Genomic DNA, 25,655 nt, shown 5'->3' with positions numbered 1-25,655 from the left:
TTTTTCACAGGATCATCCTGAAGGTTAAATAGCACCATGCATATAAAAGCACTTTTCAGACAGAACTATAATGTAATTTAATATTCTTAATAACACATTATATCCAATATTTCTAAAAGCCAAGAAGATTAGAAAGTGTAATTTTGATACTAGAAGTAAAACATACTGGTGTCAATACATTTTATTAGGAATAAAACTAACGTGCAAAGAAACAAATCAAAACTTTCAACTTAAAAAAAATTTTTTAGTTATTATTTTAAATAATAATAAGGTCAAGGTCTTGAGAACACTGTAGCTAATCTGTGGATATTCACAAATTTCCTGTGAAAATGAAGGAACAGATAACAATACTCAAACTATCATGAATGCCAGGAGAAAATGGTAGAAAGGTGAGTCAGACAGGAGCAATCAGTTTGAAAAGAAGTTTGGAAATAGGTTAGGAAGCCTTTTTGTAAGTACCAAGCCATGGGCTTCTTATGGCCTTTTTTTTTTTAAACATCCTTTTTGCTATCACATATAAATCTCAAAATACCTCACAGTCTATCATCAGGCACCAAGAAAAGCAGCAATAAAAGATGGAAGAAGCTTATAGTGGTAGTTACGTGCTTTTTTTCCATTAGATACATAGCAAATTTTTTATTTCCTTCTCCAGCTGTTAAATACCTTGGAAAAGTCAAAGGTGAAATGTGGGCACTTTCCTAAACAATCTCAAAAAAAGTACCTAGAAGAGGTACTTTCTTCATGGTATTTATAATTTTTGAACTCTGAACATTAAGTGTTATGCATATTGGCCATACAGCCATCCAGTTCCAACAGAATACCTGCCAGTTTAACTGCAATCTTTATTGTCTGAACTCATATAATAGCAACATCAACCCAGTGCTGTCAAGTCGATTCCAACTCATAGCAACATAATAGCAACATAGCAGAATAAAATAAGAGTTGGGCAACACGCTGTTTGAGAACAGTACTGATCTTGGAGACAGAAGACTTCAAGTCCTAGCACTGATTTCTTACTCTACTTTGGGAAAAATCATTTCACCACTCTATTTCTGTTCCTCCATCTGTCATATAAGTTAGCTTAACAAATAAAGTCTACATTACCACATGTCAGGGATATCACAGAGGGAATTCCTCGGTGGAAAGATGCTGGGAATAAATTTTAGCTTCTCTGTTACTCTAAGATTCTATAATCCTATGAATACATCTTCCCCAAAATAAAATAATTAAAGGTGAAGGGCATCAAGCACCTCAGACGAAATTAAATTAAATGGTCCTTCTTCAGGGTATTTTGAGATAAATTCATCAAAACAACTTTAAGTAATTCTTTTTTTTTCCTAACCTAATGTTTTTTTTTTTTTTCTCCTCTCTCTCTCTCGCTCTAGAAAATTTACCTTTATCCTTATCCAATGGTTCCTGGGAAAGAATAGTGCACAGTACCGGGTTTTTCCACACCCCAGTCTCTTGAGCTAGAGTAGCTAAAAAATTCAATTCACAGCTGCCATTCTCCATCAGCTTTTCATGAGCTACCTATAAATATTAAATAAACATCCAAAGAATTACAACAGATTTTTCAAAAAGCAAGCTTATCAGGTTTTAAATATAACACTAAACTTTTGAAAAAATTAGACTTTTATCTTAAAAATTTCATGTCACATTACAAAACGTTGAATTTCTTTGCTTCTGCTTTTTAAAGATGAATCTACAGGATAAGAAATAAATCAGTTATAAACCTCAAATAAATGTAATATATTTATAGAAATAAGTTTTATTAAGTTTTTTTTCCCCCCAAATCTAAACCAAGAACAAACTTATTTCTCAAGGAAGCTATCAAAATATCCAGCATCATAAAAGACCTTATTGCAGTGTATAGCGTATGTGTTGGTAAACATTTTTCCCCCAAAACCTGCTACCATTAATAAATGACAGACTTATATCAAAGCCTAAGTGACACATTACAAATATTCTGATAAAAAGGACATAAGAAAAGAAAATAACTAAATGTATGCTTTTTCATTTATTCATTACATATCTTTGGCAATTTCATATTAAAGGTGACACGGAACCCTGCTTACACTAGCTGTTTATAAGTATTCATGCAGCTGGCATATCCCTCGGGCCACAAAAGACCAAAGTTTTCATTCAATTTAAAAAGTATTTATTGAGAATTTCTATGGGCAAAACACTGGTGAAGACTGCAACTAGTTCTCTTCCTTTATGGAACTTATTCTCTAGTTGGGTAAAGAAATGTTTAAACAGTTAAAACACAGGCAAAATAAAACAAATGCTGTCAAACAGGTATAAACAAACCCCCAGGGAGCTCTGAAAAGAGAGCAAAGTACCATGGAAACTCTTAAAGCTATATTTAAACAAAAATCTATTCCTCAATACCATGAAAATGTTCTCATTGCAACAAAGTGCTTTAAGAAATTTTCTTTGAGAAGTAACTGGAGTCTAACTTAGAGGGATTTAGAGTTGGTTCCTTCTCATTAACCCATATAAAAAATACCAACTTTTGTTTCAAAAGAGAAACTTTAAAAGTAATCTTACACTGACAAACAAAATCAGTAACATAAAACTATTACATTTGTGTGTAAAAAATTTATTCAGTTAATTCTGTGGCATGGTGTTCTGAATGCCAAACAATGAAACACTCTGAAATAATTATTTACCTAAAAATAAACAATGTGGAAAAAAACCTAAGACGAAACGTACTGATATGCTGAAGCAGAAACTGCATGATCAAAAAGTTAGTAGCAATGGGACAAACAGGACAAGACACCTTCAATCCAACAGTTACTGAGTATCTATTACATGGAAGGCACTATTAAGCATCTATTATTTGTAAGGCACTAAGTGGAATCCTGTGGTATTACATAATGATTCCTACCTCCAAGGACCTTCCACTTAACATAGATTTTAATGCTTAATGTTAAAATAGCAAAGTTTATTTCTCTGCCCAACTACAGCTTATTTCACATGCTTCCAAAATTTAAGACTAGCCCTCATTAACAATATCCTATGGAAAAAAGTAAGATCAAAAGACATTTTAAGAACTCTGGCTGGAGAAACAGAGAGCAAGAACTGTATCTTTTAAAACTAACTAGCAGGAACATTCTTTTTGGCTAACCAATTTATCAAATTTTACTTAAAGCTATAATATATTCAGCATAATCTAGTGTTTGAAATAGAACTAAACGTTCCTGAAAATACCCCAAAACAACTAAGTGCTAACTTGTACAGTACAATATCCATCAGAACTAAAGATACCAGAACTAAGTAAGAAACCAAAGCATGTGCTTTCAGACACAGGAGAAAAAGCATGGGCTTGGAGTAAAGAATCTTGGTTCACGTAACTACTCAATGACATTAGCTGCACAACTCTGGGCAGATGAACATTTTACAGTATGAGCCTCAGTTTCCTCACCTTTAAAATGGGGAAAATGTACCTATCCCCATAAACTTTTCATAAGGATTAAATAAGATATGTTAAATTCTTCTAAAGCATACTGGTAGATTTTCATCATTTAAACTACTTCTAAATCCAAATGATGGATTTTTTTTGTTATGTGTGTGTTCCCTTACTGCTCTGACAAAGCCCTAATTATTTGATCTTAAAGAATTATGCAATATTCAATCAAACTGCCTAACTGGATATATTCATTTACCAAACATTTATTAAGCATCTACTATATGCAAGAACTAGAGTTAATGAGAGTGGCACATTAATGTTTGTCATTACTTAGATGTTTTAAAGTTTAACCAAATAATTGTTTCAGAGTAAGGAAAAATGACACAAGTTATATTAAATGTAATAGGTAAATAGTCTCACCTGTACCAGTGCCTGAAACTGTTCCCACTGTTTATCTGATAACTCAACACGCAGACACAATAAAAGTTCAACACAGCTTCTAAAAAACAAAATGTTGGTAAGGATACAAATAATTATTAAAATTCAAAGTAAAAAAAAAAAAAAACCCAGTAATTCTAATATCAATAGACTCCTCATACCTAATGTATTTAAAGTTAAACTGTCATAAGAGTTGTGATATAAAATTTTTTTTAAAAAAGCTAAATCTAGTTTTTTATTTATTCAAAGGTCTACTCACAATGCCAAGCGTTCCAGAACCAACGCTACATTTTCACATTCAGAGGTAAGATAAGGTCGTGCTTTAACATAACTTTGGATAGCCACTGTGTATACCTCCAATAAAGGTAAGGGGTCATCTGAAGTTTTCCATTTCTCTGCATATTCAAGGAGTGTCTGTTTAGAAAGAAAAAAAAAAAATTCAATATAAATGAAAATATACATTGACTGATTAACTGTGTTTTTCTTTCCACCCTGAGAAATCTTAGAAAATGTTTTATTTATAAAAAGTAACTTATGCTGATTAAAATATTTAAAATAAATAAATAAAACCACACCCATATTTCTAGCAGTTCTCTATAGAGGAAAAAATTAGTGTCAACTCATCCAGCGTGCATTTCATCAAGGCTGGTTTCAAACAGTACATTATATCTTCTCTTCCCTAGTCAAAATGCAACCTCTCATCCAATAATTTCTAAGATTTAAAAGTTATTTTTAAAAGAAGACATTTAGACAATACTTGACCATGCACTGAAGAATTTCAAAGAATATGTTTCTTTTTTTTTTTTAAATATATAAGAAGCAGAAGATTCAACACCTAACTACAAATGGATTGCATATGATTGGCATTTACACGATTTTTCAGTCCATAAAAAAAAAGTAACGAATCAATGTTTTTAATGACAAGTTTTATAAATTATCATTTAAAGACCTTCAACATATATAAATCAATATTAAATATATTAAAAAACGGTTATAAGGTTTTATAATTTTTGTAATAAAGTGCTTATTTAAAAAAAATTCCCCACTCCATCCCTCAATGAATTAAATATTTCAAATTCATCTCATCAGAATCACTAACAAAATACTGTTTATTCAATAGAATAAAAAGATGAAAGAAACTGGTAACAGCAGTTATACACACACACATTAGACTCTGCAGTTGTTAGAACCTTCAGTTACTAAAAACTATCTAAAGGGCTCTACGGCTATTTTAAATAAAGTGGGATTCTAAATGTTTTCGTAATAAAGAAAGCTGTTACAGTTGGTCCTCTTCACACTTCAAGGTCTAAGACTCATTTCATCACATATGGAAATGCATGTGTCCTTTCCTAGAAAAGAGTGTATCATGAAGGAAAAAAGCTCCATGAGGGCTTGAGATGGTGGGCATAAAGAAGCATCTTTAAAATAAAATGTACTGGAAGAAAGGAAGATAGCTAGAAATTCTATTCAATCAAACACGCATCTGTCAGTTTGTCATAGTGTGATGGCTTGTGTTGCTACGATGCTGGAAGCTATGCTACAGCATTTCAAATACCAGCAGGGTCACTCATGGTAGAAAAGGTTTCAGTGGACCTCACAAACTAACATAGAGTAGAAAGAAAGGTGTGGCAAACTACTTCTGAAAATTAGCCAATGAAAACCTTACGGATAACAACACAACATCGTCCTATATAGTGCTAGAAGATGAGCCCCCAAGGTTGGAAGGCACTACACAATAGCCACAACAATGAACTCAAACATACCAATGATCATGAAGATGGCAACGTTTTGAATGAATCTTATATGAATTGGAGCTAATTCAATGGCAACTGACAACAACAAACACTCAAAACAATTACTGCCTTGCTCTCTCTGTTGTTGTTAGGTGCTGTTAAGTTGATTTTGACTCAAAGCAACCCCGTGTGACAGAGTAGAACTGCTGAGTAGGGTTTTCTAGGGTGTAATCTTTATGGGAGCAGATCACCAAGTCTTTCTCCTGTGGAGCCACTGGGTGGGATCGAATTGCCAACCTTTCAGTTAGCAAGTGAGTGATTTCCCATTGTACCATCAGGGCTCCAACTTGCCTTCTCTACTAACCTCTAACTAGCAGATGTAGTAAGTGATCACAGAAAATAAAGAAAGAATAAAGAATAGAAAGGATAAGCCGGTAAATTAAAGGACAACATAATAAAACAACACTTTCCTTTCACCTACATACATCTACCCTAAGTGAGGGCAGCTATTGATGGCCAGGAAAACTAGAGAGAAAAGACAGAAAACTTACACCTACATGTGTGGCAGAGGTGAGTAGGAGAAGGAGGAATGCATTTACCCTAGGTCTAAAACCAACCCCAACAGCAAAAAATTCCAGGTAAAGTTGGAGTGGAAAAGTTATCCAGGAAAATAATATCCAAATATTTCCCAGATGAGCCCTGAAACCAGTATCGGGTCAACACTTTAACAACACCCCATCTCAGAAGGCCTTCGTAATGCAGAATAGATTCTATACGGCGATAAAAAAGAATCAAGGATAAATTCCCTAGCTCCCTCCAAATGTGAATTCCTACAAGTACAAAGGGCTTTAGAATCTTCCTGAACTTTAATTAAGGATAGGGTGAGGGTGCTGGGGGAGGGGAAAGACACTGTTTCTGTATAATGTAATTATAAATGAATGACACTGTAGTAGTCAATAAGAAATCAGAGTTGAGGCTGATATCGAAGTTGTCAAGGATTTCATTTTACTTGGATTCACAATCAATGCCCATGGAAATAGAAGTCAAGATATCAAGTGACTGGGCAAACCTGCTGCAAAAGAACTCTTTAAATTGTTAAAAAGCAAAAGTGTCACCTTGAGGACTAAAGTGCCTGACCCAAGGCATAGCATTTTCAATAATCTCATATGCATGTGAAAACTGGACAATGAATGAGGAAGACTAAAGAAGAATTGATGCCTTTGAACTAGGGTGTTGGCAAAGAAGAGTGAATATAGCATGGACTGCCAGAAGAATGAGCAAATCTGTCTTGGAAGAAGCAGCCGGAATGCTCCTTAGAAGCAAGGATGGTGAGACTTTGTCTCACGTATTTTGGACATGTTATTTTATCAGGAAGGACCAGCCCTTGGAGAAGGATATCATGCTTGATAAAGTAGAGGGTCAGAGAAAAAGAAGACCTTCAATGAGATGGTCTGACACAGTGGCTGCAACAATGGGCTCAAACATAAAAATGACTGTGACGATGGTGCAGGATTGGGCAGTGTTTCATTCTATTGTACACAGGGTCCATTTAGGTGACCATATTGTAATAATCAGGGAATAACATTAACTAGGGAGATGTCAGAAGACAAAGATAATGGCAGAATATTAGAAAGGGTATGAAAAACAAAATTGATGACATGCTCATGACTGATTAGATAGAGAACATGCTTAAAAGTTGGGTTAAAAAGCAAATATCTATAATCTATATAAAGTTATGAGAGCTGAAATTCTTAGCAAGTAAGTATATTTATGAAATATATTTACTTGCTAAGAATTTCAGCTCTCATAACTTTAAGTATATTTACAGCAGTGTTTTCCTTATTGCTCAAGACACTAAAATCAGTAGAACCATTGTGAAATAGGAGCATTCCCCAGCATGATTGGTTAATAAATTATGTATCTTCAATTAAAAAAAAAAGTTATTTATTTGTATCATTTATTTATTTGTATCTACTGCCCTAATCCATGCTCAGCCCCTGGGTGGTGCAAACAATCTGTGCTGAGCTACTGACTCAAAGGCTAGAGGTTTGAATCCACCCAGCAGCACTGAAGAAAAGCCTGGTGATCTATAAGATTACAGCCAAAGAAAACCCTATAAAGTGTACTTCTACTCTTGACACACATGAGGTCACCATGGGTCTCAATCGACTTGATAGCAACTGGTTGTTTTTGTTTTTTAACTTAATCTATACTAGAGCTCTCAGGCAGAAACCTCAGAATAATCAGGCTTATATTCACTTCACAAAATCAGAAGACAATTTAAAGACTATTTGTTTTACAGATTAGTCCTTACATGGAGCAGTGACATGCACAGTATTAATACAATTGGTATGAGCAAAGTTAGGCAACCTCACCCTCTGTGCAACATTCTGTCTATATGAAAAAAGGCTATTTGTACTAATGTAACAGGACTATAAATCTGTGTTGTGGTAGTGGTGGTGTGCTGTTGAGTCAAGTCTGACTCACAGCAACCCTACAGGACAGAACAGAACTGTCCCATGAGGTTTCCAAGGCTGTAAATCTTTACGGAAGCAGACTATCCCATCTTTCTTCCTTGGAGCAAGCCACTGACCTTTCGATTAGCAGCTGAGGGCTTGACCACTGTTCCACCAGGGCTCCTAAAAATCTGTGTAATTACTTTATAATTACAAAGTATCTTTTATCTATATTATTTCAATTATTCCTCACAGCAACGCTATGAAGTATTATTTATCCAATTTGCCGGGCACAACAGAATTAAACAACCTGACTTTTTTTTACCAGTTAAGCTTACTTTTAGCTGAAAGGAAGAAAATTCAACTCAAAGCATCATAAACAATAAGAAAGTTTATCTCTTGTAACAGGAGATTAAGAGGAAGGGCAGGTTCAAGGATTGGTTTGTTTAGTAGCTCGACAATGTCTTCAAGGATCCGCTTTCTCTTTACACTGCTATTTTCAGGTGCACCCCCCACCCCAAACTCTACCCACCAAGGTCTCAAAAAAGAGTATAGCAAATCCCGGCATCTGATATCATATAGCATATCCAGACTCATCATAACCAGAAAACAAGATAAGACCATCTCTTTATGTAAGAAGTTATTCATAGAGGACCAAGAAGACTGAGATTGTGAGTCAGAGGATGCTGTAAAGGAGACTATTTTGGAGACACAGTCCAGAAAAAAAACTACCTGAATAGAAGGGGAAAATAGTCATAACTGTGGGCTCACAGATATGTTTTGATTGGTGTGTTCATATCACTTTAAAAATATTTCAATTAGTTTCTGGTATTTAAAAACCCCAAGTTTTACATCAGAAGTTGGATTTCTGGCTTTTCTTTTTTAAGGTATATGTATGCTTAATTTATTTTTTTAAACAAACTAGTTTCTCATTAAACAGTCAGTACACACATTTTTCTATGACACTGGTTAACAACCCCACAACATGTCAACATTCTTCCTTTTCAACCTAGGGTTCCCTATTACCTCCTTTCCTGTTCCCTCCTGCCGCCTAGTTACTCCCCCTGGGCTGGTGTGCCCCTTTAGTGTCATTTTGTTTTATGGGTGGTGTAAATGGTAAATGTGTTCAGCTGCTAACTGAAAGGTTGGAGGTTCAAGTCCACCCAGAGGCACTGTGGAAGAAACGCCTGGTGATCTACTTTGGAAAAATCAGTCACTGAAAATTCTATGGAACACAGTTCTACTCTGACACACATGAGACTGCCAGGACTCCTACATAGGAGGATTGTGTACAATAATCTCCAAAAGGCTGAGGATTTGGGAGCACTGGTACCTTTGGAAACGGGGATGAGGGTGGGGCTAAAAAAGAAGGATTGGTTAAAAGTCTACTTAAGGGAGTTAAGCCTCCCTGGTTTCTTCCTCACCACAGCTGGGTGACCTCAGTTAGATGACTGACTACTACTCTCCACCCCCTGCGTAAGTTTTTCTGTAGATTAAACCAGAAGCATCTGGGCACAACTGAGGAGTGGTATCTTTTAACAGAGAATTAAGTCAACTTTACATACTGACTACAGATCTAGCTCCCTTCTCAGGTGCTTTTCTCCATTCAATGCTAAAACCTCCAGGGTCCTTAGCTGAGTCCTTCTCTGGAAACCCAAGAGAAAAGACACAAAGATTCTGACACCAGGCCTTCTCCAAGGAAACAGACCAGCTAGACGGATACCCCCTAGTGAAGGTCAAACAAATCCGCTCATGAGTTGGAGCTCTCCATCAGTTTTTCAATAGCATACTATGGACAACCAAGAATCAGTAGGTGCTTCAGGAAAACATCGAACATGTGAGAGAGATTAAAACAGAAAAAAAGCAATTTGGAGTAAGCAGAGACTATGCAGGGAGAAGACAAACTTTCAAAACACTATCACTAGTATCCTGAGAGAGGTAAGAGAATGTATTGCACCTATGAACAAGAATATCATGTTATAAAGGAATATTTAGAGAGAAAAGACTAATGAAAATTTAAAATATGACAGTAGAAATGAAAACCCCAATATAAGAGTTGAAAAGTAAATTGGGAGAATTTCCCTAGGGATAAGACAGAAACAAACAAAAATTTGGTGAACTGTACTTGTCGTGGATTGAATTGTGTCCCCAAAAAGTATGTGTCAATTTGGTTAGGCCATGATTCCCAGTATTGTATGGCTGTCCTCCATTATGTGATCGCAATTTTATGTTAAAGAGGATTAGGGTAGGATTGTAACACCTTTACTAATGTCACATCCCTGATCCAATGTGAAGTGAGTTTCCCTGGACTGTGGTCTACACCACCTTTTTTTTATCTTACAAGAGATAAAAAGAACGACAAGCAAGCACAGAGTGGGGACCTCATCCCACCAAGAAAGCAGTGCCAGTAGCACAGCACGTCCTTTGGACCCGGGCTTCCTGTGCAGAGAAACTCCTAGCCCAGGGAAGATTGATGACAAGGACCTTCCTCCAGAGATCACGCAGAGAGAAAGCCTTCCCCTGGAACTGATGATCTGAATTTGCACTTCTAGCCTATTACACTGTGAGAAAATAAATTTCTCTTTGTTAAAGCCATCCACCTGTGGTATTTCTGTTACAGTAGCACAAGATAACTAAGACAGTATTAGAGGTCCCATAATCAATAACAGGAGTTCCAGGATCAGAAGAGAGAAATGGAAGAAATCAAAGAACTATTTCAAGATAATTTCCTAGAACCAACAGGACATGAGTTTCCAGAACAAAAGGACCCTCTTAGTGCCCAACACAATGACTGAAAGAAGATCTATGCTATGATTGTTAAGGTTATGTGTCAACCTGGCTAAGCCATGATTCTCATTGGTTCAGCACATAGGATGCAATCACCATCCATGATGTGGTCTGTTTTAAGCAGCCAATCAGTTGAAAGGGGAGTTTCCAGAGGCTGTAGGCGGCATACGATATACATGGATCTTCTGGAAAAGCTCCTCTCTCAATCCTGCATCCGACTCATCATCCTCCAACCTCCAGTTCTTGGGACATGAGCCAGCAGCCTGCTGTCTGACCTGCCGACTTTGGGTTTGTCAGCCCCTGCAACCACGTGAGTCAGGGGAAGCCACCAGCCTGACCCACAGATTTGGGACTTGCCGGCCTACAATCACGTGAGCCATTTCCTTGAAATAAATCTCTATATATGGGGTCCTGGTGGAACAGTGATTAAGAGCTCGGCTGCTAACCAAAAGGCTGGCAGTTCGAATCTACCAACCACTCCCTGGAAACTACGGTGCAGTTCTACTCTGTTCTGTAGGGTCACTATGAGTTGGAATCTACTCAATGGCAATGGGATGTATATATATATATGCTTCATTGGTTTTGCTCCACTAGAGGACCCAGCCTAACACATATACGAAGAAACTTCTTCACAGAATTTCAGCGCTCAAGGACAAAGAGGTGATCTAATAAGCTGAAGAGGGGAAAGGTTCTTAACGGCAACACTGGAGCCAAAGGAAAATGAAACACTGCATTAAAAACCAAAGGGGAATTATTTCTATGCAACTGAACTGTCACGAGCATGAAAATAGAAAAGTTATTTCATACATGCACGTTATCAAAAATTTCACCTTTTTTCAGGATGCTATTGAAGGAGTTTTACCAAAATGAGAGAATAAACCAGAAAAAAAGAGAAATATGATATCCAGGAAAAGGGGGATCTACCAGAAGCAAGAAAAACAAAACAACCCGTTGCCACTGAGTTGATTCCGACTCACAGCGACCCTACACGACAGAGTAGAACTGCCCCATAGGGTTTCCAAGGATTGCCTGGTGGATTCAAACTGCTGACCTCTTGGTTAGCAACCGTAGCTCTTAACCACTGCACCGTCAGGACGCCAACAAAACAGAGAGGTGATGAAGAAAGATCCCAAGAAGATATTTACATAATGAGCCTGAAGAGTAACTACTGGATGTCAGATAGCTCAGGAGAAATTTCTCAAGATGAACTTGATAGACTAACTAGCTTGAATGAGCTAGGAGGAAATGTATACATAGACAATAAAGCTAAGGAAAAAAATAATTTAACTCCGAAGAAACCTGCATTCAACAATTTAAAGAATATTCTCTGCAAACAGTAATATTTACAAATATTTCAACAAACTAGTCACAAAGACAGTCACAAGAAATAATAAAGAATCAGTATTATACTTTTCACATTTTTTAGCACAATGCAATAAATTTAGAAACCATTATCAAAGAATACCTCCACAAAGAAAACTACACACTTGGAAATTTTTAAATGTACTTCTATATATCACCACCACCTCAATATAAAGAAAACAAAAACTCTCACAACTGGACTAATAAGCAACATCATGATAAACGGAGAAAAGGCTGAAGATGTCAAGGATTTCCTTTTACTTGGACCCACAATCAACACCCACGGAAGCAGCAGTCAGGAAATCAAATGACATACTGCATTGAGCAAATATGCTGCAAAAGAACTCTTTAATGTGGTAAAAAGCAAAGTCGTACTTTGAGGACTAAGGTGTGTCTGACCTAAGCCATGGTATTTTCAATCACCTCATATGCATGTGAAAGCTGGACAACGAATAAGAAAGAGCAAAGAAAAACTGATGCCTTTGAATTATGGTGTTGGTGAAGAACATTGAATATACTATGGAGTGCCAGAAGAATGAATCAATCTGTCTTGGAAGAAGTATGGGCAGAATGTTGCTTGGAAGCAAGGATGGCAAGACTACAACTCACATACTTTGGACATGTTATCAGGAGGGACCAGTCCCTGGAGAACGACATCATTCTTGGTAAAGTAGAGGGTCAGGAAAAAAGAGGAAGGCCCTCAACAACATGGAATGACACAGTGGCTAACGATGGGCTCAAACACAGGAACAAATGTGAAGATGGCGCAGGACCAGGCAGTGTTTCCTTCTGTTGTACATGGGGTCACTATAAGTCAGAACTGACTCAACGACACCTAACAACAACTTCTAAATAAGTCATGACAGAAGAAATCATGAGAAATCAAAGAATTCTGAGCCCTAACCTACAGCAAAACCACAACCTATCAAAAATTTTAGGATTCAGTTAAAGCAGTCTTAAGAGAAAAATTTATAGATGCAAATGTTTATACTGTCAGTTCTCCCTAATGCTTCCTTTTGAAAGCACTAATTTGTTCCAATGCAACCGATACATTAGAAATAATTTCAGCAAAACAACAATTTCTTGTTTGCTTACGTGCAATTTTTCAATGAGAAACATTAGGTGAACACAAAAAAACTGCATCCAGCTGAACTGAGCTGTGTAGGAATACTCAAAACACACACATGCACACAACTCAAACATGTAACGGCTACCTCAGTACACCATGTGTGTTACCACATCTTAGTTATCTACTGCTGCCATAACGGAAATACCATAAGTAGATGGCTTTAACAAAAAGAAATTAATTTGCTTACAGTCTAGTAGGTTACAAGTCCAAATTCAGGGTGTTGGCTCCAGGGGAAGCTTTCTCTCTCTGTCGGCTCTGGAGGAAGGCTTCCCCTGGTTGAGGAGCTTCTCAGGAGCAGGGACCCTGTGTCCAAAGGACGCACTCTGCTCCTGGTGCTGCTTTCTTGGTGTTACAAGGTCCCCAACTCTCTGCTCGTTTCCCTTTCCTTTTGTCTCTCAAGAGATAAAAGGTGGTGCAGACCACACCTCAGGGAAACACCCTTTACCTTGGATCAGGGAGGTGACTCGAGTAAGGCAGGTGTTACAATCCCACCTAATCCTCGCAACATAAAATTACAATCACAAAATGGGGGACATTGGGACTGGGAATCATGGCCTAACCAAGTTGACACATGGTTTTTTGGGGGGGACACAATTCAATCCATGACATCACATATGGTGTTACAATTTACTGCCAAGTTTCAGAGAACACCCTTCCACCATCTCACAATAACTCAAAAGCTGCAACCCATCTGACACTCACTTCCACAAAGCAAACTTAAGGTCTTTTTCAAGATAAAGTGCCACATTTATTGTGCTACTTACATAGTATAAAACTGTGTTACCGCTTTCATTAGGCTCCTATCTTTGTTTATGTAGATGTGTATATGTGTGTGCCACTGACAAGCTTTTGTGTTATACTTCTAACCCCATTGTTTCTCATAAGCCCTATGGTTTTTCTTGCACAATTTTTACGGATGCATATAGTGCAATAAAGCAGAACTGACTGCTTTAAGGATTCAGAAATAATAATTAAAACATGAGATAAAGCAAATACAGCAAAATGTTAACTAGTGAGTCTTAGTGAAAAGTATATATGTATTCACTGTACTCTTCTTGTAACTTTCCTGTAATAAGAACTTAAAAAAATAAAATATTGAGAAAGTACAACAGACTGAATTCTTCACTTCTCCTTTTATCCTTGTCATATAACTTTGGAGTGCTTCCTTTAACGGTAGAGAATATTTTCCTATCCCATGCGACCTGTTTTAGCTGAAAGAATGGGGCAGAAGAGATAGTAGGCCAGTTATGAGCCTCAGCATCTTGCTTTTTTTAATGCCTTTCCTGTCAAAATGAGAAGATAAGCTCAGATTAGCCTCCTGTTTGACAGAGAGATGTTGCCCTAGTTGCTTCAGTTGAGGACAACATATATTAGTAGACAGTATGCCAACAGTAAATATTTGCATGATTCCAGCCCAGATCTGGAAACCCTGGTGACATAGTGGTTAAGTGCTACGGCTGCTAACCAAAAGGCTGGCTGTTTAAATCTACCAGGCACTCGCTGGAAACATCACCTATCTCAGATAAGTGAACAATAAATGCTTATTGTTACATGCTACTAAGCTTTTTGTGGCTGTCTGTTATGCACAATTTGGTGACAATAACTAGTTAAGTAGCCAATTTAAGTTCCACAAAGAACACACTCAAAGAAAGTACAAAATTAAAAAAATAACAAAGAGCAGAAAGAAATGAAACAGGAAATAAAGAAATGACAAGAATCAACCAAACCAAAAACAGGTAGTGGCCCCATAGGACACAGTAGAACTGCCCCATAGGTTTCCAAGGAGCTGCTGGTGGATCCGAACTGTCAACCTTTTGGTTATCAGCCAAGCTCTTAACCACGACACCAAGGCTCCAGAAAATAGATACACAACACAGAATCACCCAAACCAAAAATAGGTCAATGGAAAACACTAAAAAAAATAAAATCCTTTGGCGACCAATGAAGAAAAAAGAGAAAGTACAAAAAAAACTATTAAAAATGAGACAGGGAACTATACAAGCAGTACAAATTTTTTAAATCATAAGATAATACCCTGAATAACCCTATTCCTTATTTGAAATAATTAAAAAATCTGAATGAAATGGGAAATGTCCTAGAAAAGGTTACCGAAATTGTCTCAAGAGGAAATGTTGTTAGGTGCCGTCAAGTTGGTTCCAACTCATAGCAACCCTATGCACAATAGAACGCAACGCTGCCTGGTCCTGCGCCATGCTCACGACCATTGTTATGCTTGAGCTCGTTGTTGCAGCCACTATGTCATTCCATCTCATTCAGGGTCTTCTTTTCTTCACTGACCCTATACTTTAACAGCATGATGTCCTTCTCCAGGGACTGATCCCTCCTAATAACATGATCAAAGTACGTAAGACATACTCTTGCCATCCTTGCTTCTAAGGAGCATTGTGGTTGTACTTCTTCCAAGGCAGATTTCTTCGTTCTTTTGGCAGTCCATGGTATACTCAACATTCCTTGCCAACACCACAATTCAAAGGCGTCAATTCTTCTTTGTATCCCTTATTCATTGTCCAGCTTTCATATGCATATGATGCAACTGAAAATACCATGGCTTGGGTCAGGCCCACCTTAGTCATCGAGGTCACATCTCTGCTTTTCAACACTTTAAAAAGGTCTTTTGCAGCAGATTTGCCCAATGCAATGAGTCTTTTGATTTCCTGGCTGCTGCTTCCATGGGTCTTGACTGTGGATCCAAGTAAAGTGAAATCCTTGACAACTTCAATCTTTTCTCCATTTATCATGACGTTGCTTACTAGTCTAGTTGTGAGGATTTTTGTTTTATGTTGAGGTGTAATCCATACTGATGGTTGTGGTCTTTGATCTCATCAGCAAGTTCTTCAAGTCCTCTTCACTTTCAGGAAGCAAAGTTGTGTCATCTGCATAACGCACGCCGTTAATGAGTCTTCCTTCAATCCTGATGACCCATTCTTCTTCATATAGTCCAGCTTCTCGGATTATTTGCTCAGCATACAGTTTGAACAGGTATGGTAAAAGGATACAACCCTGACGCATACCTTTCCTGACTTTAAACCAATCAGTATCTCCCTGTTCTGTTCAAACACCAGACTCTTGATCTATCTACAGGTTCCTCATGAGCACAATTAAGTGTTCTGGAATTCCCGTTCTTCGCAATGTTATCCATAATTTGTTATGATCCACAAAGTCGAATGCCTTTGCATAGTCAATAAAACACAGGTAAACATCTTTCTGGTATTCTCTGCTTTCAGCCAGGATCCATCTGACATCAGCAACGATATCCCTGGTTCCATGTCCTCTTCTGAATCTGGCTTGAATTTCTGGCATTTCCCTTTCAATATACTGCTGCAGCCACTTTTGAATGATCTTCAGCAGAATTTTTCTTGTGTGTGATATTAATGATATTGTTTGGTAATTTCCACATTTGGTGGGGCCACCTGTCTTGGGAATAGGCATAAATATAGATCTCTTTCAGTCAGTTGGCCAGGTAGCTGTCTTCCAAATTTCTTGGCATAGATGAGTGAGCGCTTCCAGCACTGCATACATTTGCTGAAACATCTCAATTGATGGTCCGTCAATTCCTGGAGCCTTGCTTTTCTCCAATGCCTTCAGTGCAGCTTGGACTTCTTCCTTCAGTACCATCGGTTCCTGATCATTTGTTACCTCTTGAACTGGTTGAACATCTACCAATTCTTTTTGGTATAATGACTCTGTGTATTCCTTCCGCCTTCTTTTGATGCTTCCTGCATTGTTTAATATTTTCCCCATAGAATCCTTCACTATTGCAACTTGAAGCTTGAATGTTTTCTTCTTTCAGCTTGAGAAACGCCAAGCGTGTTCGTCTGTTTTCGTTTTCCATCTCCAGCTCTTTGCACATGTCATTATAATACTTTGTCTTCTCAAGCTGCCCTTTGAAATTTTCTGTTCAGTTCTTTTACTTCATCATTTCTTCCTTTCACTTTAGCTACTCGACGTTCAAAAGCAAGTTTTGGAGTCTCTTTTGACATCCATTTTGGTCCTTTCTTTCTCTCTTGTCTTTTTAATAACCTTTTGCTTTCTTCATGGATGATATCCTTGATGTCATTTCACAACTCGTCTGGTCTTTGGTTATCAGTAGAAATAGAAAAAATTAACAGCACTTCTGCTGTAAAGCAAAGATGAGACGGCAAGGCGGGGCAGAGAAGCTAGGTTAAATGGAAATGGAACAAACAGAAGGGAAATAATGAGAATGCTGACACATTGTGAAAAATGTAACCAATGTCATGGAGCAGCTTGGATAAAAAGTGTAAAATGGTAATCTAATTTGCTGTGTAAACTTAAAACACAATAAAAATATTATTTAAAGAAATTAATAGCCCTTTGTCCAATAATGCAACAGAATGTAGTTAAAAAAAAAAATCAGATTGTTTTTACAGGAAAACTCTACCAAACAAACCCTTAGGAAATAACCCTCTCTTTATTATATAAACTTCTGAAACAAAGGAAGGGAGAAAATGGGGATAGGAAAAGCTACTCATTTTTTTTTTTTTGAGGCTACTATCAATTTGAGGGCAAATCTTCCATGGCATGTGCAGTATGAAAACAAAGTCACAGGCCAATCTCACTTATGAACACAGATTTCAAAATCCTAAATATAATATTACCAAACCAAATCCAGACTCTAAGTATTGAAAACACTAGGGAATAATCACAAATTTACAGAAAAGTTGAAAATACAGTAGAGAAATCTTTTTTTCTGAACCATTCTGGAGTTAGTTGCCAACATGATGTCCCTTTACCCCCAAATATTTTAATGTACATTTGCTATAAACAAGGACATTCTTCTATATAATCAGAATCAGGAAATAAATATTGCTACATCACTACTACTGTATTTAATTCTCAGACACCAATTCAAGTGTGCCAAAGATACCTTTTATAGAAAAGAATGCAGTTCAGAAACACACAATGCATTTATTTGTAACATTTCTTCATTCTCTGTAAGTCCTAAATGAGACAGAAAGACTCAATTTAGGACTCTAACCCCAACATGTCTGTCAGTTTGTCGTACTGTGGGGGTTTACCTGTTGCTGTGATGTTGGAAGCTAACCCCCTGCATTAAAATACCAGCAGGGTCACCCATGACAGACAGATTTCAGCTGTGTTACCAGACTAAGACTAGGAATAAGGACCTGGCAGTCTACTTCTGACAGATTTAGCCAGTGAAAACCTTATAAATAGCAGTGGAACACTATCTGATATAGTGCCGGAAGATGAACCTCTCATGTTGGAAGGCACTCAAAAGACGACTGGGGAAGAGCTATCTCCTCAAAGTAGAATCGACCTTAATGACCTGGATGGAGTTAAGCTTTTGGGACCTTCATTTCCTGATATGGCATGACTCAAAATGAGAAGAAACAGCTGCAAACATCCATTTATAATTGGAAAATGGAATGTAGAAAGTATGAATCTAGGAAAATTGGAAAAGTCATCAAAAATGAAATGGAACGCATAAACATTGACATCCCAAGCATCAGTGAGCTGAAATGGTCCGGTATCGGCCATTCTGAATCAGACAATCATATGTTCTACTATGCCTGGAATGACAACTTGAAGAGGACTGGCATTCCATTCATAGTCAAAAAGAATATTTCAAGATCTACCCTGAAGTACAATTCTGTCAGTGATAGGATAATATCCGTACACCTACAAAGAAAACCAGTTAATATGACTATTACTCAAATTTATGCACCAACCACTAAGGCCAAAGATGACGAAACTGAAGATTTTTACCAACTTCTGTGGTCTGAAATTGATCAAACATGCAATCAGGATGCATTGATAATTACTGGAGACTGGAATGTGTAAGTTGGAAATGAAGAAGAATGAGTAGTTGGAAAATATGGCCTTGGTGACAGAAACAATGCCAGAGATCTCATGATAGTATTTTGCAAGACTAATAACTTTTTCATTGCAAATACCTTTTTTCACCAACATAAACAGTGACTATACATGCAGACCTCGCCAGACGGAATACACAGGAATCAAATCAATCACATCTGTGGGAAGAGACAACAGAAAAGTTCAATATCATCAGTCAGAACAAGGCCAGGGGCAGACTATGGGACAGGCCAACAATTGCTTATATGCAAGTTCAAGTTGAAACTGGAGAAAATTAAAACAAGTCGACCAGAGCCAAAGTATATCCCACCTAAATTTAGAGACCATCTGAAGGACAGATTTGATGTGTTGAACACTAATGACCAAAGACCAGATGAGTTGTGGAATGACATCATACATGAAGAAAGCAAGAGGGGTCATTAAAATGTAGGAAAGAAAGAAAAGAACAAAATGGATGTCAAAAGAGACTGAAACTTGCTTTTGAACACTGAGTAGCTAAAGTGAAAGAAAGAAATGATGAAGTAAAAGAGTTGAACAGAAGATTTCAAAGGGTAGTTCAAGAAGACAAAGTATTATAATGACACGTGCAAAGACCTGGAGATGGAGAGCCAAAAGGGAAGAACGTGCTCTGCATTTTTCAAGCTGAAAGAACTGAAGAAAAAATTCAAGCCTCAAGTTGCAGTACAGAAGGATTTTACAGGGAAAATATTAAACAATGCAGGAGGCATCAAAACAAGATAGACAGAGTCACTATAACAAAAAGAATTGGACGACATTCAACCATTTCAGGAGGTACCATGTGAGCAGGAACCAATGGTACTGAAGGAAGAAGTCCACGCTGCACTGAAGGCAATAGCAAAAAAAAAAAAAAAATGTTCCACGAATTGATGGAATACTAATTGAGATGTTTCAACAAACGGATGCAGTGCTAGAAGTACTCACTCATCAATGCCAAGAAATGTGGAATTCAGCAACCCGGCAAACTGACTGAAGAGATCTATATTTACGCCTGTTCCCAAGAAAGGTGATCCCACCAAATGTGGAAATTACCAAACAATATCATTAATATCATATGCAAGAAAAATTCTGAAGATCATTCAGAGCGGCTGCAGCAGTACATCAACAGAAAACTGCCAGAAATTCAGGCTGGATTCAGAAGAGAATGTGGAACCAGGGATATATTATTGCTGATGTCAGATGGATCCCGGCTGAAAGCAGAAAATATCAGAAAGCTGTTTACCTGTGTTTTATTGACTATGCATTTATGTTTTATTGACTAAGGCATTCAACTGTGTGGATCATAACAAATTATGGATACACTGTGAAAACTGGGAATTCCTGAACACTTCATTATGCTCATGAGGAAACTGTGCATAGATCAAGAGGCAGTCGTTCAAACAGAACAAGTGGATACTGAGTGGTTTAAAGACAGGAAAAGCGTGTGGCAGGGCTATTCTTTCACCACACCTATTTAATGCGTGTTGAGCAAATAATCTGAGATGCTGGAGTATATGAAGAACAGGACATCAAGACCTGCATTATGCAGATGACACAGCCCTGCTTGCTGAAAGCGAAGAGGACTTGAAGCACTTGCTGATGACGATCAAAGACCACAGCCTTCAGTATGGATTACACCTCAACATAAAACAAAAATCCTCACAACTGGACCAATGAAGAACATCATGAAATACAGGGAAAAGACTGAAGTCGTTAAGGATTTCATTTTACTTGGCTCCACAGTCAACACCTACAAGAGCAGCAGTCAAGAAATCAAAATACGCGCTGCATTGGGCTAATCTTTTGCAAAAGACCCGTTTAAAGTGTTGAAAAGCAAAGATGTCACCTTGAAGACTAAGGTGTGCCTGACCCAAGCCATGGTGTTTTCAATCACCTTACATGCATATGAAAGTGGGACGATGAACAAGGAAGACCGAAGAAGAATTGACATGGTTTTGAATTGCGATGTTGAAGAATACTGAATATACCATGGACTGCCAAAAGAACGAAGAAGTACGTCTTCGAAGAAGTACAACCAGAATGCTCCTTAGAAGCACAGATGGCAAGACTACATCTCACATACTTTGGTCATGCTGTCATGAGGGTTCATTCCCTGGAGAAGGGCATCATGCTTGGGTAAAGTGGACAGTCAGAGAAAAAGAGAAAGACCCTCAATGAAATGGACTGACACAGCAGCTGTAACAAGGGGCTTAAGCATAACAATGATTGTGAGGATGGCGCAGGACCCGGAAGTGTTTCATTCTATTGTACATGGGGTTGCCGCTATGAGTTGGACCTGACTCTACGGGACCTAACAACAACAACCTTTTGAAGATTATAGGCCCGTTATTTTGTAGCATGTCCCTCAATTCAGGTTAGTCTGGCATTTTCCTATGATTTGATACGTTATCCATTTTTGGCAAGAATAACACAGAAGTGATGATTTCTTCTTATTGCATCCTATCAAGTGGTACACAATTTCAGTTTGTCCGATTATGAATGATGTTCATTTTGATTACGTGATGATGGTAGTGTCTGTCCTCTTCACTGACTTTGGACTCTGATTCACTATGCTGGAACTGGCCATCTCTTCAGGTAGCCCCAAACCCCTTCTTGCCCTGCTTGGACTATGACATCCTATGCCAAGCTATCCCTCTGCAGACAGAGATGCACTCCTCATCCTGCTCTGACTCCTCCTCTAGCCCATGAATGCCCTAATTCATTCCAGTTGGACTCTGGGTCACCACACATAGTCACTTCCCTATCGACCCCTCCCCACTCTGATTGGATGCTGACCCTGCCTCCTCCATCATCAGGCTGCTCCTCCGTGTAGGTGCCCTCATCACCCTATTTAGGCCTGGGATACTCTGAGCAGCTGAGGCACCCCACAGCACATGCCTACCTTGCTTCTTTGTATCTAATAGCTTTAAATCAAAAACAAACCTGTTGGTGTTGAGTCAATTCCAACTCATAGTGACTCTACAGGACAGAGTAGAACTGCTCCATTGGGTTTTCCAAGGAGCACCTGGTGGATTTGAATTGCTGAACTTTTGGTCAGCAGCTGAACGCTTAACCACTGTGCCACTAGGGCTTTAAAAAAAAAAAAAAATTTTTTTTTTTTTTTTTTAAGGGCTTTAGGACTGAATTATTTAGAAGGGAAGAGGAAGGACTGCACTAAATTTTTAAAATGCATTTTGGGTCCAATAGGATTGATCAGAGGAATATGAACCTGCTGCCATCGAGTTGATTCTGACTCAGAGTGGCCCTCTAGGACAGAGCAGAACTGTTCCACAGGATTTACAAGGAGCGGCTGGTGGATTCGGACTGCTGACCTTTTTGGTTAACAGCCAATCTCTTAACCACTGTCCCACCAGGGCCATGAGGATAGTTTAAAATTAGGAAATCTGTAAATGTAATTTACCACAATAACAGATTCAAAGGGGGAAAGTATATGATCATTTCAATAGGTGCAAAAAAATTACATAATAAAAATTCAACCCATTCACTGCAAAGAAAAAGCAACATCTTTTTGTAACAAGGGACAGAATTAAATTTCTTAACTCGATGGAAAGTATTCAATAAAAATTCGCAGCAAGCATCATACTTAAGGGTGAAATGTTAGAAGCATTCCCCTTTAAAGTCACAAACAAAACACAGATGCTTGCTTATCAAGGCTCAGTGCAATCTGAAAAAGAAGTGAAAGTGATAAGGGCTGGGAAGAAAAGATAAAAATGTTCTTATTGCAGATAATGTATACATAAGAAGTTCAAGAGAATTCACTATAGTTGCTTGGTATCAGATAAATATGCAAAATTCAACTGCAATTATATTCACAAGCAAGCAATTAGAAACTAATTCTTATAAAGACGCCATTTACAATACCAAAACCCATAAGTACCTAGGAATAACTCCAACAAAATATTTATAAGGTCTTTTCAGAAAAAATTACGAAACTTCATTTAAAAGACTTGCATAAGTAGAAAAGCCATATTCATGGGTGTTTGAGGATAAAATTTAAAGTAATATAACCCAAATTTAATATAAAAATTCAAAGCAACACCAGTGAAATTCCACATACCGTTTTTCACAGAACTTGACAAGCTGATTCCGAAAGTCACACCAAAGGTCAAACCAATTTTGAAGCATAAAGTGAGAGTACTTGCCCTAACCAGATGGGAAGACTTATAAACCAAACCAAAGCTGCTGCCATTGAGATGATTCCAACTCACAGCGACTCCAAGTGCTATGGAGCAGAACTGAGCTCCATAGCATTTTCTTGGCTGTAATCTTTACAGAAGTAAACTGTCGGGCCTTTCTTCCATGGTGCTGCTGGGTGGGTTCATATTGCCAACCTTTTGGTTAGTACAAGGATGCAAACTGTATAGAAATTAAGACTGTCATATTGGTATATAGACAACTTAAAAACAGAGCTATGTATACATGGGAACTTGGCAAATAACAAACGTGCTATTAGAAATCAATGCGGAAAGCACAGACTATTCCGTAAGTAGTGCTGTAACAACTGGTCATAGAGGGAAAAAAAAAATCACAACTATTCTGAGCATACAATAAAACTCCACATGGATTAAATGCCTAAACATGACAAGCAATACTTTAGGAAGAAAACATATGGCAATACCTCAAGACCTTGGGGCAGAGAAAGATTTCTTAAACAAGACACAAAACACACAACCACAACAGAAAAATGATTAATGCAGCTACATTAAAATTAAAAACTTCTGTGCACCAAAAGCCCATATAATATCAAATAAGAAGTTATAGACTGGGAAGAAATATTTGCAACCTGTGTTTCCAAAGAATACATATTAACATAATACAAATAACATAAAAATATATAATATAAAATTCATAATATGAAAATAACTCTTCCAAACGAGTAAAAGAAAAACAACTCAATAGAAAAATGGACAAAGGACAGAAACAACTGGATAAATGACTAATCTAGCAGAGGTAAAATTCTTTGACCAACTAAAATTCTAGGTTTACCCTGAGACAGAAGGTTTCCCTGACTAGAACTGCAGAAAGTGGCTATCTCCAACTATCTAGCTTGTCAGAGATTTGACTTCAAAGAGCTGATGTTCACCTGTAACACTTCCAACTCCCAAGTTTGCCTTGGCATCTCAGGTTTGAGTTTGTCCATTTCCATATTCTCTTCTTGGAATGCTGCCTTTATATCATCGTTTTCCAAAACAGTGAGAATTCAGGGGAGTTTCTTAGTTGTGAGGAAATGCAAGATTATTTAATAATCTTCAATAGCAGTCACAGAACTCATTCCTAGTAGAATCAATTCTTCATCCATTATTCTTTTATTTACAGAATCTTACTTATTTAATAATCTTACCTGTTTCTCCACACCTCAATCCACTGTCCCTGGCAAATAGCCAATGCAGTAGTTATTTCACTAGCACTTTGGCATCTTCAAGTGTAGTAGCACAGATTGCTTTTGTGTGGCCTATCTAGCTATGGTCTTGTAACTCCCACCCAAGTGATTGAGCAGAATTGTGTGACAGGGTAATTGTGGCCCACCAAACGGATTCATCAGTTTTGCTACCCTGCTGGGCTTGAAATGAGCCATCCCAGAGATGGGAGAGAAAAGATACCACCACCACCAAGGAAGAACAGCCAAGAGCCAGCTCATTCTTTGGACCCAGGATCCCTGCACTGAGAAGCTCCTGGAAGCAAGCGACAGAGAGAGAAGCTGAGAAACGGTGGCAGGAGAGACCCAGCAGCAGAAGACAGCATAGTGGGCTTCCCACCCAGGGAGAAAAAAGCTAAGTGCCTTTGGGCAGAGGCTTATGGCCAAGGAGAGATGTGACTGTGAGCATGGCTAAGAAGAGGCTGTCCTGATGAAAGAACTGTTATACTTGCCTGTTCCTAAGCCTGAATTGTAACCTGTTACTTCCCTAATAAACCTCATAATCATGTGTATGGTCTATTGAGTTCTGTGTGGCCATTGCAAAGAATTATCGAACCCAGCAGAGAAGTAGAAAGTGCCATGGGAGGGACAGTTGGTGTCAGAATTCTTACAAATGTCTGTGAGAGGAGGCATGTCCCACCCCCACCTCAGAAGAATCAGCCTTGGGCTGCTGATCTTAAGTCTCCTTCTCCCATTGCGAAGTTACAGGGGGTCAGGCACTGCCCCCATGCCATTTTTACATCAAGAAAATAAATTATGAATTTTATATATGATCCCCAATCATAATTCACACTCCTATATACTCACTCTAGGGCTTGAGATAATTCAGAGAAACTGAGATTCTGATAGCTTGGAATCCCTAAATAATCCACAGTATGAATGTAATTGACACTTATTAATCTTCAGAATTTCTCAGTCTCTAAGGCCTATTTTCTTTACAATATTTTGGTTTATTGGCATAAACCGATCACAACCCCCCAAATCTCCTATTTTCTACCCTGACATGATGTGGACCAGTAATTCCTCTAGT

At 37.9% G+C, this 25,655-nt stretch overlaps 1 protein-coding gene across 4 annotated transcripts in view; it reads right to left on the bottom strand.

Annotated features, from left to right (window-relative positions):
- Positions 1-25,655, bottom strand: part of ZNF292 (zinc finger protein 292) — a 111,215-nt gene that overhangs the window by 40,201 nt on the left and 45,359 nt on the right. For 2 of the 4 annotated variants that reach the window (XM_003404363.4, XM_023544017.2), the window contains 3 exons: positions 4,110-4,264; positions 3,833-3,911; positions 1,395-1,530 (listed from right to left, as the gene is read on the bottom strand). In XM_003404363.4, coding sequence (XP_003404411.2) covers positions 1,395-1,530; positions 3,833-3,911; positions 4,110-4,264 — 370 coding nt within the window. Of the gene's footprint in view, positions 1-1,394; positions 1,531-3,832; positions 3,912-4,109; positions 4,265-25,655 lie in introns of those variants that run through there. The other 2 variants (XM_023544021.2, XM_023544028.2) reach the window with 2 other exon arrangements.

The sequence above is a fragment of the Loxodonta africana genome, chromosome 1, assembly GCF_030014295.1.
Source record: "Loxodonta africana isolate mLoxAfr1 chromosome 1, mLoxAfr1.hap2, whole genome shotgun sequence".
Classification (NCBI taxonomy): domain Eukaryota; kingdom Metazoa; phylum Chordata; class Mammalia; order Proboscidea; family Elephantidae; genus Loxodonta; species Loxodonta africana.
The sequence above is the reverse complement of the archived record's forward strand: the minus strand, read 5'-3'. Positions and strand labels throughout refer to the sequence as shown.